Consider the following 13,117-nt stretch of genomic DNA (forward strand, 5'->3'; position numbering starts at 1 on the left):
CACTCCTTCTCCCCTCACACAGTAAGCATCTCATGGCGAGCTGACTGGATATCTCAATGATTTCTTCATTAGGGTTTCTGCTTCCAGTCTCTCTTGTGCATTCTTTATACCACTGAGTAATCTTAACAAATTTTTGATTATATTAGACCTCTACTCAGAATCCTTTAGTGGTGTGTCCCATTACCTACAAAATAAAGAAGTTCCTAATTTTAGTATCCAAGACCCTCCATAATCTATCTCTAATCTACCTGTCCAATCGTATATTATTCCTTTTCATGTTGTCTAGGTTTTGCTCACTCTATTCTTGACTCTCTTTTTGACCGATGCCATCCTACTTCTCTTGTCTTTGCTCATACCTATGACTAATACTTCCAGCTGCTAGTGATTCATTCTCCCCACTCCCACACCCATTACCTTATATTTACTTCATATATACATATGTGTTTAGGTTATCTCCCTGACAATATATACATGCACAATTCCCCTAACAGCTTTTTGAGGACAGGACTCTCATTTTCAGGTGTCTTTTTCTTTCAACTTATAAACGTATTGCTTTTATTGACAGAAAAGGTTTTTTTGAAAAAAGAAATAGGTATTTTCCTTTTGTCCTGAGAATAGTGCCTGAGCTGGAGAGGCCCAATCCCTCTTGCCCAATCTGGTGGCCTGCAATGGGTTGCTGAGCCTCAGTCACTGTCACTGGCATCCTCAATGGAGCCAGATGTGACCCCCTTACTACCATACTCTTTGGCTGAGTGGATGCTGTTACTGAGGAAAGAGGGGCTGGGGTTGTGCCGTCTAGGCCCTCCCTCACTGCCACTCTCCTCATCTTCACCCTTCCCACGGCCCTTGCTTCGGCCTCTCCCATTCTCTTCCTCATCATCTTTCTCTGAGTCAGCATCACTTCCAAAGATTTCTTCCTTGTCTCTGGCTGCTCGGGCCTCATCCTCACTGCTTTCTTCCTCTGCTTTGTCCTCTTCACTCCCATTCTTCTCACTCTCCTCTTCATCTTCTTGATCACTCTCACTTCCTGATGGCTCTTCTTCTTCCTCACTTCCCTCTTTTTCACTGTCACTTCCTTTGTCCTCTTCTTCATCTGAGTCTGGTGTCTCTTTCTCCATCTCTTCTTCCTCCTCCTCTTCTGGCTCATGGTTCTCCAGCTGTGCCTTCCGAGCTTCCTGAGCTTCCAGCTCCTTCTCATTCATGTTGCGGTGTTTGACTACCAGTAAGGCATTGGTACCTGACTGTGCTCCGGCCTTGGCCCTCCGTTTACTGAGGCGGACCCTGGTTTCCAATTCATTGTAGTAGACCCCATCACCTTCTCGGAAGATGAAAAAGTAGTTTTCTTCATAGCCTTTACTAGCCTTGTTCTTCACATTCCAGTTGTACTCCCTTGCAATTTTATAATCATAGATATCATCTGGTGTATAGTCCATCTCTTCCTCCTGGTCACGCTTACGCTTCCTCATGGTCTCTTCCACTGGCAAAAAGTAGGCCACAAACTGATTGCCCTCCTCATCCATCATTCCCCTGATCATGGCTTGAGACATCATCTCCAGGGCTGCAGAACCACTAGTATCCTTGGGGGCTGGATCTGAGTCAAAGATCACCTGGGCACAGGGATTGATCCACATCTTAAAGTCTGGGAAAACAGGCATCACCTCAACTGGCGTCACCCTTGGCTTGCTGTAGTGTTGAGAGATTGACTTCTGGGCATCCTCAAAAGTCTTCTCGATGGCAGTGATCTGGCTGTCTCGATCTTTGTAGATCTCCTCTTCAGTGAACTGTTGCTTCACGGACACCCCGATCTTGACCTCAGGCTTCTCATTAGAGACCCCATATCTATTGAACTCCGTAGAGATATATTCTGTCTTTCTCATCCAGGGAACCACCTTTGCATGCTGCTGGGACCTTTTGGAGCTGGTTGGGGCCTGGATCTCTTCTTCCAGTAATTTCTCATCTGCTGGATCTAGGAGAACGTTAGGGTCAATGCGGTAGGTGTCTGGGTTAATGAGGTCGATGGTGACTCCCAGGTCGGGCTCTGTGAGCAGGTCATGTTTGTGCTGTTTTTCTAGAGATGTTGCCTTATACTGGACGAACCGGTTCTGGTCAAAGGGATACGTGATGAACTTGGGATCAAAGGGGATGTCGGGAAGAGTGTTACAGTACTTGACTCGACACACCACACCTGACCTCTCTTGCACGGTCCTATGGGAGTTGGGTCTGTGGCCATCTTCCCGCTGAGCCTGGGTCTGGATGGTAGGCGCCATAACGACAACGATGACGACTACAACGAGGACAAGAAGAAGGAGGAAGAGAGCAACTAGTCTAGATGGGGGTATGAGTCACACAAGTGGCTCTCTAAGCAACCCTGTGGACCGATCCGCCTTAATAGAGGGTGCTTCAAGGACTCCCTAGTCTTTCAAGCCAAACTACTGACCATCGGCGAAATGCCTTCTGGGAAATGTAGTTTGAATTTATTTTTTAAATTCTCGGAGACGGATTGGCCACAGAAGGAGGAGGCGGGTCTTTGGGTGGGAGAAAGCTTGTGATTGGAAGGTGGAGGGAAGAAGCGGCCCAAATTCAACAATCAGAGCTTGGGATTGATTGGTTAGTCCGTGCCCTAAAAGGGATTTTGAGTGGGCGAGGCTGGGACCAACGGGCAGTGGTAGGTAAAAAGAAGGGAAGATGCCTGGGATGGGCGGGGTGGTCTTAGCCTCTGCCACCACCTAGGGATGCAGTTTCTGGCCCCGTTTTTCTTTCCACATTCCTTGTTTAGTACCTGGCCCCTTAAAAATGTGTGTTCTGGGACCAACTAGGTCACTCAGTGGATAGAGAGTCAAGCCCAGAGACAGAGATCCTGGATTCAAATGTGACCTCAGATACTTACTGGGCGTGTGACCCTGGGCAAGTCACCGAACCCCCATTACCTAGCCCTTAGTGCTCTTCTGCCTTGGAACCAATATACATGTTGAATCTAAGCCGGAAGGTAAAAGTTTAAAAACAAAAACAAAAACAAAAAAAAGGCTTGTTCATTGAATGATTCCTCCACCAAGGCATCTGGTCAGGGCACGCAACTCATTAGGTCCAGCTCAGCCCTGAACGCCCTTCTGAGGCTTCCCTTCTTCATTTCTCACAGCACATTGCCTGGATCTTTCCTGTCCACTCAGTACCTTCTAAGTAGCCTCAGTCCTCCCTGTCTATTACACTGTACATCTATGCCTCCCCACCGGACCCAGAGCCCTGTGCACCTTAGGGAGGGCTGAATTAGGGTGTGTGTGGGTGAATTACATGGAATTAGCACACGGTCACACAGATGGCTGCTGTCATGCTACCACAGTAGCTTGTGAGAAGGGAAGGATGGAGCAAAACCCTATAAAAGTCCCGGTCAGACTCAGCTCATTTCCATTCAGTTCAGGATAGCATCTACTACTTTGTGTCAGGCCCTGTGCTAGGAACTGGGGGGATGGAGACAAAACCAAAACCAGTCTCTGCTTCCAAAGAAACTACATTCAAAAAGGGGAATTAAATCTGGCTCCTTCAGGATAGCCTGACTTTCCCCTCACACTTCTAATTCCTCGTGACTCCATTTGGGGTTTTCTTGGCTGAGATACTGAAATGGTTCCCTGTTCATTTTCCAGCTCCTTTTACAGATGAGGAAACTGAGGCAAATTGTGTTAAGTGACTTGCCCAGGATCACATAGCTAATAAGTGTCTAAAGCCATATTTGAATTCAGGTCTTTGTCACTTCAAGCCCAGCTTTCTATCCACTTAGCACCCTACTTGCCCTCACTCCCAATATGAAGTTCTTTTAAATGGTTCTGAGTCTCTTCAGTACCCTCTTTGCCCTTTCTGGGAGGACCTGCCAATACCCTCTTGAAACCTGATACTTGAAATTGATATTTCAGACATGATGAGAAGCACAAAACCCAGTGGCTGGTAAGGGGTCATTTTCAAGATAAATTGTTACCTACTATTGCATACATTGGCTGTCTTGAATACTGTCTAATACTGTGGATATCAACCCAGAGAAGGGGCTATAGTATTAACCAGCCTATGAGTTTAGCATCTTTATTAATGTCCTGGATGAAGACATGGGCAGCATTGTCAGATCTATCGCTATCTATCACAAAACTGGGATGACTAGCTAACATGTAGCATGAAAGAATCACCTGGAAAGGAAGGTTCTGCAAATTGTCCTGATTGGACAACAGAAGGAATATTATGTTTAGTTTTCAGTATTACATTTTAGAAAGGACAATGACAAGCTAGAGGATGTCCAGAGGTGCTGAAGAAGTAGACTGTGCCATATAAGGATATAAATTTGCTGTGAGAAGCTAGGTAACTCAGTGGATAGAGCAGCAAGTCTGGAGTCAGGAGGTCCTGGGTTCAAAATTGACCTCCTACACTTCCTAGCTATGTGATCCTGGGAAGGTCACATAATCACAATTGCCTACCCCTTATCACTCTTCTGCCTTGGAACCTATACTTAGTATTAATTTTAAGACAGAAGATAAGGATTTAAAAAAAATTGCTGAGCCTATTGAACCTGGAGAAGAGAAGACATGGCAGAGGAATGTTAGATGTCTACAAGTATTTGATGAACTGGTATGTGAAAAAGGAACTAGACTTGATGTGCTTGGCCCAAGCTGGCAGAAGAAAGGTGCAACAGGTGAATATTGCAGAGGGGCAGATTTTGGCTTGATTGTAAATAAAAACTTCATGTCCTAAAATGGAACAGGCTTCTTCTGGACCCTCCCCTTTATTCCACCTCTTCAGATGGACTCTGCATGACCCATTGTCAGAGATATTGAAGACAGAATTCCTATTCAGGCAGCGAACAGTACTTCAGCCCATAGAATATGATGTAGAAATGTCTGTTCTACATGATCTCAGAGAAAAAGCCATTATGTTTCTCTCTCAATCGCTGGATCCCCTTCACCCACTAGTAAGTTCTTCTTGTAACTTTCACTTTGAAGAGGAGCCCAGGTTGGCCATGCCTCATTCCTTGTCTTGCCTCTCTATCCTCTTGTCTAGTTTATTAGGATTAGTCTATCTCTTTCTCTCTCTTTGTGTCTCTATCTATCTATCAGAAGTTATTCATTAAATTCAGAAACTAAACCCAATCTTCAAGTATGGTGACCATGATATTTCTTCTGCTCTTTCTTGATTCTGATCCTGTCTAACCATTCCTTGTCACTTCCTTGCCCACCAAATGTATGAATCCCCTCTACAGTCACCCAGGTACTGTCTTAAAGGTCCTCTTCTCTTTTTTCTAAATACAGTTTCACTTGGTGATGTAAAATCAGGCAGGTAGGTATTTTCAATGGGTGGAGTGCTGGACTTGCCCTCAAGAAGAATTGAATTTGAATCCTGCTTCAGACACTTGGTAGTTGTATGATTGATCCTGGGACAGTCCCTTAATCTCTCACTACCTCAGTTTCATAATCTGTAAAAGGGGGAAATACTAGCATTTACCTCACAGGGCTGTTGTAAGGATCAAATAGAATAATACATGCAAAATATTTTGTAAACATTAAAGCATTCTTATTGTCAGCTGCCATGGGTTCAATTACCACCTCCATGCAGAATTTGACCAAAACTGAGCTCATTATCTCTTCCTAAACCTTATCCACTTCTGAACTTTCCAGTTACTGCTGAGGACACCTGTATCCTTCCAGTCACCCATGTTCACAACCTCAATGTCATCTTCTTCACTTCTCTCTTTATCTTCCCGCATATCCAATTAATTGCCAAATCTTAGAGTTTCTTTCTCTACCTTCTTACTCACATACATTACCTTCTTTCCACTCATAGAGCCATCACCCTAGTTCTTTCATCTTTTTCATCTTTTCATCACGCCTAGCCTTTATCACTTCTTGCTTGCGTTAAAAGCTTTGGTCTTCCTGATTCACATCTGTTCCTTACTCTATTCCAGTGCTTCCCAAACTTTTTTGGCCTACTGCCCCCTTTCCAGAAAAAAATATTACTTAGCGCCCCTTGTCACATACTATCACCACCCCCTTACAGTTATTTGCCACCCCCAAATGCACCTGTGGCCATCACTGCTTCCCTAGATTGCTGCAGCACTCACCAGGGGGCGGTGGCGCCCACTTTGGGAATCACTGCTCTATTCCATCCTCGACATAGTGGCCAAAGTAATTTTTCTAAAGTATAAATCAGACAGTGTCATCCCATGATCTGGTAAGCTCCAGTGGCTCCCTAAAGTCCTTTGGCATTTAAAGCTCTTCAAAAATTTCTACCTTTCCATCCTTCTTATGATCTAGTCCCCTATACACACACTACAGTCCAGTCATATTGTCTTATTTGCTGTTCCTCATACATGCTCATGACATTTATTTCACTAGCTGTTCCCCATGCCACGAACACTTGCCTTCCTAACCTCAGACTATTAGAATTCCTGGCTTTCTTCAAGATTCAGCTCAAATTCCACCTCTTTCTCACCTTTCCTTGTGTGTCCCCCAATCCTTAGTTTTTTCTACTCTCTTCTCCTGGCTGCTAGTACCTTCTTTTTAAGGAAATGCTAAGGGAAGTAGAAATTGCAGTGGCTGAGTAGATACATAGTAGGGCAGAGAGAAAGAAGCAGCGAGAAAGAGAGAGAAGTTGTGGTGAGCACAGGTATAAAATTTATGATTTGGTTACTTGTACCCATTACACATTGTATATCAACACTGAGTGAGCAATATTGAGACCTACAAAATCAGATTCTGTCTTGTATAGCTTATGAGTCAGGCTAGCTGAAGCAGTTGGAACTTTGGTGGAGGGAAAGGAGGTAGCTCTTATTAGACATTAATATCAACACCCTGACCACCATCATTAAGTAGAGAAATCATTATGGTTAAGGGGCCAGCTGTTCTCACCCACTGCCAATCATTTGCCTCTCAGAGTATAGACAAGCCAGCCTTCATGAAGCAACATAGCACTGAGGGAAAGATGGGAGATGGCATGTGCCATAAGATGAAACTTCAACCACCACATTGATATTTCCCCTTAGACCTTGAATAGAGACATCCTCGAACACTGAACCCAAAAGTCTTTGGAAGAGTAATGCTTCCAGTCTAGTGTTGGCAGCCATCACCTTGGGAAGTCACCCGTTTGGCGATGCAGCTCCACAACTGCTCCTGTAGATATTATAGTCACATCTATTGAAAAAAACTGAAAATAAAGTTCTTGTCACCAAAGTTCTTGGAGCTGCCATATTGTTCAGTATTAGAAACTGATAGGATTTCTATAGGAGTAAGGACATTAGAGAATATCTGCTTTACCACTATATTCTAAAGACCTTGGGAACCTTTCCATCTGCATGGCAGTCGAAATCTCCCATATATTTTATCTCCCCCAATAAAATAGAAGCTCCTTAAGAGTATGACTTTTCTATTTGTATCTCTAATACCGAGTACAATATTTTACACATTGTAAGCTTTTAATAAATGTGCTTTTCATTCATTCATTCATTCATTCATTCAGTGAGTCAGTCAGTCAGTTCTTCATTGTTCCATTCATGTGACTCATAGGTACAGCTGAACTTGCCACAGGTTTTTGTTCCAGAAGGGAAGTCTGGGAACATGGTGGAGGGGTAGGGAAAATATGAGACAGTGTTGGCCAAGATGACCAAAGGAAGGCTAAAGTGATTCCTCAGGAGCTTCGGATCCTCTATTAAACTCAAAGCAGGTCCACTTGGATTAGAAATCATATGATAATGCAAACTGACTCAGATGACCTTAATGCAATTGCAACACTTTGGGAGAAAATGTTTAATAAAATAAAAACTATTCAATATTTTCCCATTCGTTTTCAGGAAGAATATAATTTTATTCACTATGAAAAGCTCTTTTACAGAGGTGACATAATTTATGTGCAATCCAGATGTATATTCTGGCTTCCAGTAAACCATAGTTTTTATTCTATATAACCCACAAAAGTGATTCCACATTTACACACTCAACTTTCATTTTCACCTCCATAAAGGATACATGTCATTGGAATAAAAACATTATAGGTAGTTTGGTATTACATTGGGAAAGACAGTAATTTTCATGTCATCTTCATATTCACAGTGGAGTTTTCAAGTATTGAAGAGAACTTATATGATCACCTTACTCTCAGACCTCAAATATTACACACATCTTGGGCTTCCACTGGTTTTATCTTAGTTTCTTGAAAATAACGTGTGTAATCCTGGGGCTTCATTGCTTTTAATTTTTTTCATCCATTAGTTCCACATGCTCGCCATGCTTTCCTATCCATCTCTGGACCAGCAGAATATTCGTCCTCGTTCATCACCAACAAAGAGTTTGGATTGATTTCTTGGAAAGAAAAGAAAAGAGTGAAGAGTGGTAGGGAGTTAGGTCTTTGAGGATCTTTCTTTGCTGATAGAAGCACATAAAAAGAACACAGTTAGCTACACAGCCCTAACCTAAATCAATAGGTCTTAGAAGCCAATGATTCTCACTTTTACTTCCAGGTAATTTAAGTATGTAATAAACAGGTATATAAGTAGGGATAATTTAAGCCATGGGTAGTTCCATCCTTCTTGCTGGAACATTTTAAAACTTCAGTGGTAGAAATGGTCAAGACCAGATTCATGTCTCATTCAAGAGAGAGCAATTTTAGGGAATGGGGGTGCAGAGAGAGCTGGGTTATGTGGAATAGCTCCACCTACTGATTGCCTCATAAATATCATTGCCAATCATACATTTTTCCTTGAGTAGGGCAGAGTAGAGGAATATTGAAAGACAGATTCCGTGGACTCACAGAATAATGTACCTATTCTCTTTTTCTTTTCTGGGCTCCTAGTCCCCCTTTTCTTCCCTCCCCTCAATCTGCCTGTCCCCTAAATCTATAAGAAGAACTATGAAAGAAAATTCAAAGATGTTCATTTCAAAATGATTTTTATCCACTAGGGAGTAAGATAATTAAATAGAAGTTCGCTCCACAGAAGGATAGGGACTCTGCCCTGAAGGCTATGCCTCTGGATTCTGATCTATGAAGAAATTTCAAAGGATTAAATGTGAAACATATTTTCTCGCCCTTGGCAGAGAGGTGGTGGACTACAGGTGCACAATGAAGAATACCCTGTCCAACATGGTTAGTGTATTAATTTGTTTGGATTCTTTTTTTATAAGAGAAGCTTCTATTTGTGTGTGTGTGTGTGTGTGTGTGTGTGTGTGTGTGTGTGTGTGTGTGTGTGAGAGAGAGAGAGAGAGAGAGAGAGAGATTTGGGGAATTGACAGTGTTATAAAATGCATCAATAAAAATATACACCCTTATATATGTGAATACATATGTATATGAATATGTAGATATGTGCAAAATATATACATATAAAATTAAAAAAAAAACTAGCTCCTTGGAAATCAAAAACCCTAAGCATGCTTAGGAAGAAACCTGAGATGACTAAGACCACAGGAGGTGGGGTAATAGAATTAAGAAAGCACTTAGAGCACCTGGGTTCAAATCCTTCCCTCTTGTGATGTTTACTATCCTTGTGACTTAGCCAAGTGACTCAGTTTCCCCTTCTGTAAAAGGGAGGGATTTGGATGGAAGAGTTCTTCTAGCTTTAAAGCTATGATCCTATGGGGGGGTAGAAGGGGGTTTGGAAGACAATCATCTGAAAATGCAAGTTACTTGTCATCCCAGAGCCAGCAAAGACTCCCTCTGCTGGAAGTCCAAAGGAATGAGCCCCGAGTTACCTGGACATGACCAACGCTGTGATGGCTGGATTATTTTTACTTGATTTCCCTGTCAAAGCAACGTTGATGTCCAACTCTCGACACAAAGCCAGGTTCTTTTCCCACTTGTTACCTGTAGGGTGGTTTAAAAACAGATATTTAGAAACAACTGCGTATCCCCATGCACACGCATCTGTATTTATGTTTGTGGTCAGCAAGTTGTTAAATTGGGGGGGGGGGGAAGTATATTTAATCTTGGCCTGTGCTGTTGCAAAAAGGGCTATCCCAATTTAATTTGTGGGCTATGATAGTTACATGTGCTGACGTGCTGCTGTATCAATTGTGTCCTAAATTGGATTTGTGTATTATTGCTTTCTAAATTGCATGCCTAGTTCAGCAAAATTGTTCATCAGTGTTTACTGGCTCTATGCTTAATAAGATGCCCCACAATACCTTGCTGCCAGGATATAATGCAGCCCATAATTGCCTAGTAAAAATAAATTACATAAAGCCAGCATTATCAACTTATCTAAATCCTCTCATAACAGAACCAATAATTAAATGCAGAAAACATTTTTTAAAAATGTAACTCAATAATTGTTACTTCAATCTTTTTAATGACTACATTTGGGGATTAATTTTATTTTTTTAAATGTGGAGAGTGAGATGTGGGTACATTCTGCTGGATAGAATCACGCAGAAGCCATCTTGGTCATTTTAACTCTTGCTCTGATTAGACCACGACTGCAGAGTCGGGGATGTGATCATACGTAAGTGATAACCCGCTGGGGTGCAAGGCAGCCTGTGAGTGGGACATCCAGTCTTGGGAAGTGCATTTAAGTAGGTGACAGATGGAAGGACTGCCGAGAGCTGTGCATTGGGGAACATATAGACATTCCATCCGGTCTCCAGGTCACAAGGACTCAGGTCCTGCCTCCCACGTATTGGCTCTGGAACCCTGAACAGTTAATATCTCAGCATTGGCAATTCTCAAAGACTATATATTTCAGAGATGGTGCTGACATGCACTGATGGAGTGAATTTTCTCACACGGGAGTTCCCTCTACCAATACAATTGAACGTCCAGTCTCTATTCCCCACCCAACTGATGATCTTCTACTATGGGGACGGGGAAAGAAAAAAAAGGGGGAGAAATCAGAAAGAAATGAGCTTAATGTCCTTGGTCCTTGCCCTGAGTTACTCATGAATTAAATGCATTATTCTACATAATAGTAATTCAATTCTCATTTTGTATCCGAATTGAGCATGCATGAAGCAAGTATGGTATTTTGAATACTTATAGAATAATTTCAGTAAAATCTATAGAATGTATAGACAGACCATCCAGGTAAATAATCCCCCTAAAAGGCACACATAGGGAATGGCTACATGTATAATTATTCATATATTGTGTTTTTGAGATTGAACTAATAGATTTCAAATGATTAAATGAAATAATATATGTATAACACTTTGCAATATAAATAGTAGAAACAATTATTATTGTTATTAGTGATGTTATTGTTGTTGTTATATCCACACTATATTGAGGGGAAAGTACCAAGATCTTTCCTTTAAATCAGGCTTTCAGGACCTGCAGCTGGATAGATCTGGGCATTCTGTTCTTGGTTTTGTTATTTCTAAACTGTTGACTACCTTAAATTTTGTTAGCTTGTTAGTGCCTTCCTTTCCTTACATCTTAATCCTCCCCGTCACTGATCCTTTAATAGGAGTGACCTCTGAGCATCTGTGACCTCATAGTATTCAATGGGGGAGAAAATGTGTGTACCGGAGGCCCCCTGCTGGAATGGAATCAGATTGATAAGTTCATTTGAATGGCAGCCTAAGTGGTCAGGCTATGGTAGCTCATGAAGACCTGAGAAGATAATGATGTCATTTTTTTCATCAGTTGATTGATTAATTAATTAAGTCATATTATCTTACATGCATTTTTATATTCTCATGCAGATATAATTTTATCTTTACAATAACTCTATGAGATAAGTAATATTATCGTCTAGTCTCCATTTGACAGATGAGGAAACTGATATGAACCAAAAATGGTTTATGGAGAAATTTTAACTTATATAGCCCAATTCCCAGCCCTAAGATGATGCCACAAGCCCACACTGCTGTCTACAACAGTATAACCACATTTAGACATACTTGTCCAGAATAGAAGCCAGTAAGTTTTCCTAGTTCCCCTCTTACCAACCCCGGAGAGAGATGGAAAAGGAGAAAGGGTTTAAGGGAGATAAATAAGGCATTGTTTCTTTTTCTTGATCTCTTCCTTTAAAGAGAGTAACTTGGTCAAGTCACTTCACCTCTGGGTTTCCTCATCTGTAAAAATGAAATGGTTATAATGTGGGCTGACAGTGGGTAGTAAAAGGAACGAGCCCCCTCATACTCTGAAATTTCGCATTTCTCACTAGTTAGCATTAAACATCAACTGCAAAGCCTGTAGTTTCAGCATCAGTCAAGCATGAATTGTAGAATGTTCAAATACCTACTCTGTGTACTGGATCTGTATTATTCTCTCCTAGGCATCAGCTTTCTGTTCTTAGAAATAATTATTTATAGTCATTATCCATTGTACTACATCCTCTCCCATGTTCCCTCTCCAGAAGGGCATTAAGACTTCTCCTGTGTTGACAAAGGATGACAAGGTGGACAATGGAGCAACATGGGTCCTGCACACTGGGGACTCTGGCATTCCAGAAGAATCCCCCAATCTTGTGCATACTTCTTATTCCCCATGACAACAAATCCCAAAACAAGCCTCCACCTAAATTTGGAAAGGGAGATGCTAAGCTACCAGACCCCAATAAGTATGCCAACCCTGATCCACAGGATGTAGAAGCTGTCACTCTACAATGGAAGCTGCCCCACTACAGCAGAGCTGCTACTCCATAGTATCTGCTCTGAAGAGGCTACTCTACTTGCCCTGGGCTTATCCATCAGCCCTAAAGCGACCTGATTAGCTCCCAGACTATTCTACAAACTAGGATACCACCATAAACCACCTCTTCTTCAAATAAAATTCTTTTCTTGCTTCTGGATTGAACAGTTTTCCATTCTTGGGGTGAGATCCTACTACAAACTTGGTTGTGTTTCTCTCACATCAATTAGACTAGATAATCCCAAATGTCCCTGCCAAATTTAGTTCCTATAAACTTATGACCTTATTTAGTCAGAAGGTGAAACAATAAAAATAAATAAAATTAAAATTAAAAAATTAAAAACAACATGGGTTGGTACTTTGGAGCATGCAATAGGCTGATAAACAAAAGTTATTTCTATAGAATTCCACACCTCATTCTGAAGAGACTAAGTAAATAGATAAATGATGATGGCAGCAGATTAGTGATACCCTGGTTCTCTGTGCTATATATATTAAAGATTCTAGGCATGGGGATGGGCTGCATTAA

At 41.7% G+C, this 13,117-nt stretch overlaps 2 protein-coding genes across 2 annotated transcripts in view; both read right to left on the reverse strand.

Annotated features, from left to right (window-relative positions):
• Nucleotides 1-683: 683 nt before the first annotated feature.
• LOC123236377 (RNA polymerase II-associated factor 1 homolog) lies at nt 684-2,267 on the reverse strand. Its single transcript, XM_044662705.1, has one exon. It carries the CDS (start codon nt 2,265-2,267, stop codon nt 684-686), a length of 1,584 nt encoding a protein of 527 aa, XP_044518640.1.
• A 5,553-nt stretch (nt 2,268-7,820) lies between these two features.
• The window catches only part of WDFY4 (WDFY family member 4), a 403,065-nt gene continuing 397,768 nt past the window's right edge, over nt 7,821-13,117 (reverse strand). Inside the window, exons 61-62 of the mRNA XM_044665777.1 lie at nt 9,711-9,822; nt 7,821-8,324 (exon numbers count right to left, since the gene is read on the reverse strand). Coding sequence (XP_044521712.1) covers nt 8,258-8,324; nt 9,711-9,822 — 179 coding nt within the window. The 3' untranslated portion in view covers nt 7,821-8,257. The remainder of the gene's footprint in view (nt 8,325-9,710; nt 9,823-13,117) is intronic.

The sequence above is a fragment of the Gracilinanus agilis genome, chromosome 2, assembly GCF_016433145.1.
Source record: "Gracilinanus agilis isolate LMUSP501 chromosome 2, AgileGrace, whole genome shotgun sequence".
NCBI classification, from domain to species: Eukaryota; Metazoa; Chordata; class Mammalia; order Didelphimorphia; family Didelphidae; genus Gracilinanus; species Gracilinanus agilis.

Bases quoted from the DNA above. Each gene is read 5' to 3' on its own strand.
- LOC123236377 (XM_044662705.1), bottom strand. From the start codon at position 2,267: ATGGCGCCTACCATCCAGACCCAGGCTCAGCGGGAAGATGGCCACAGA.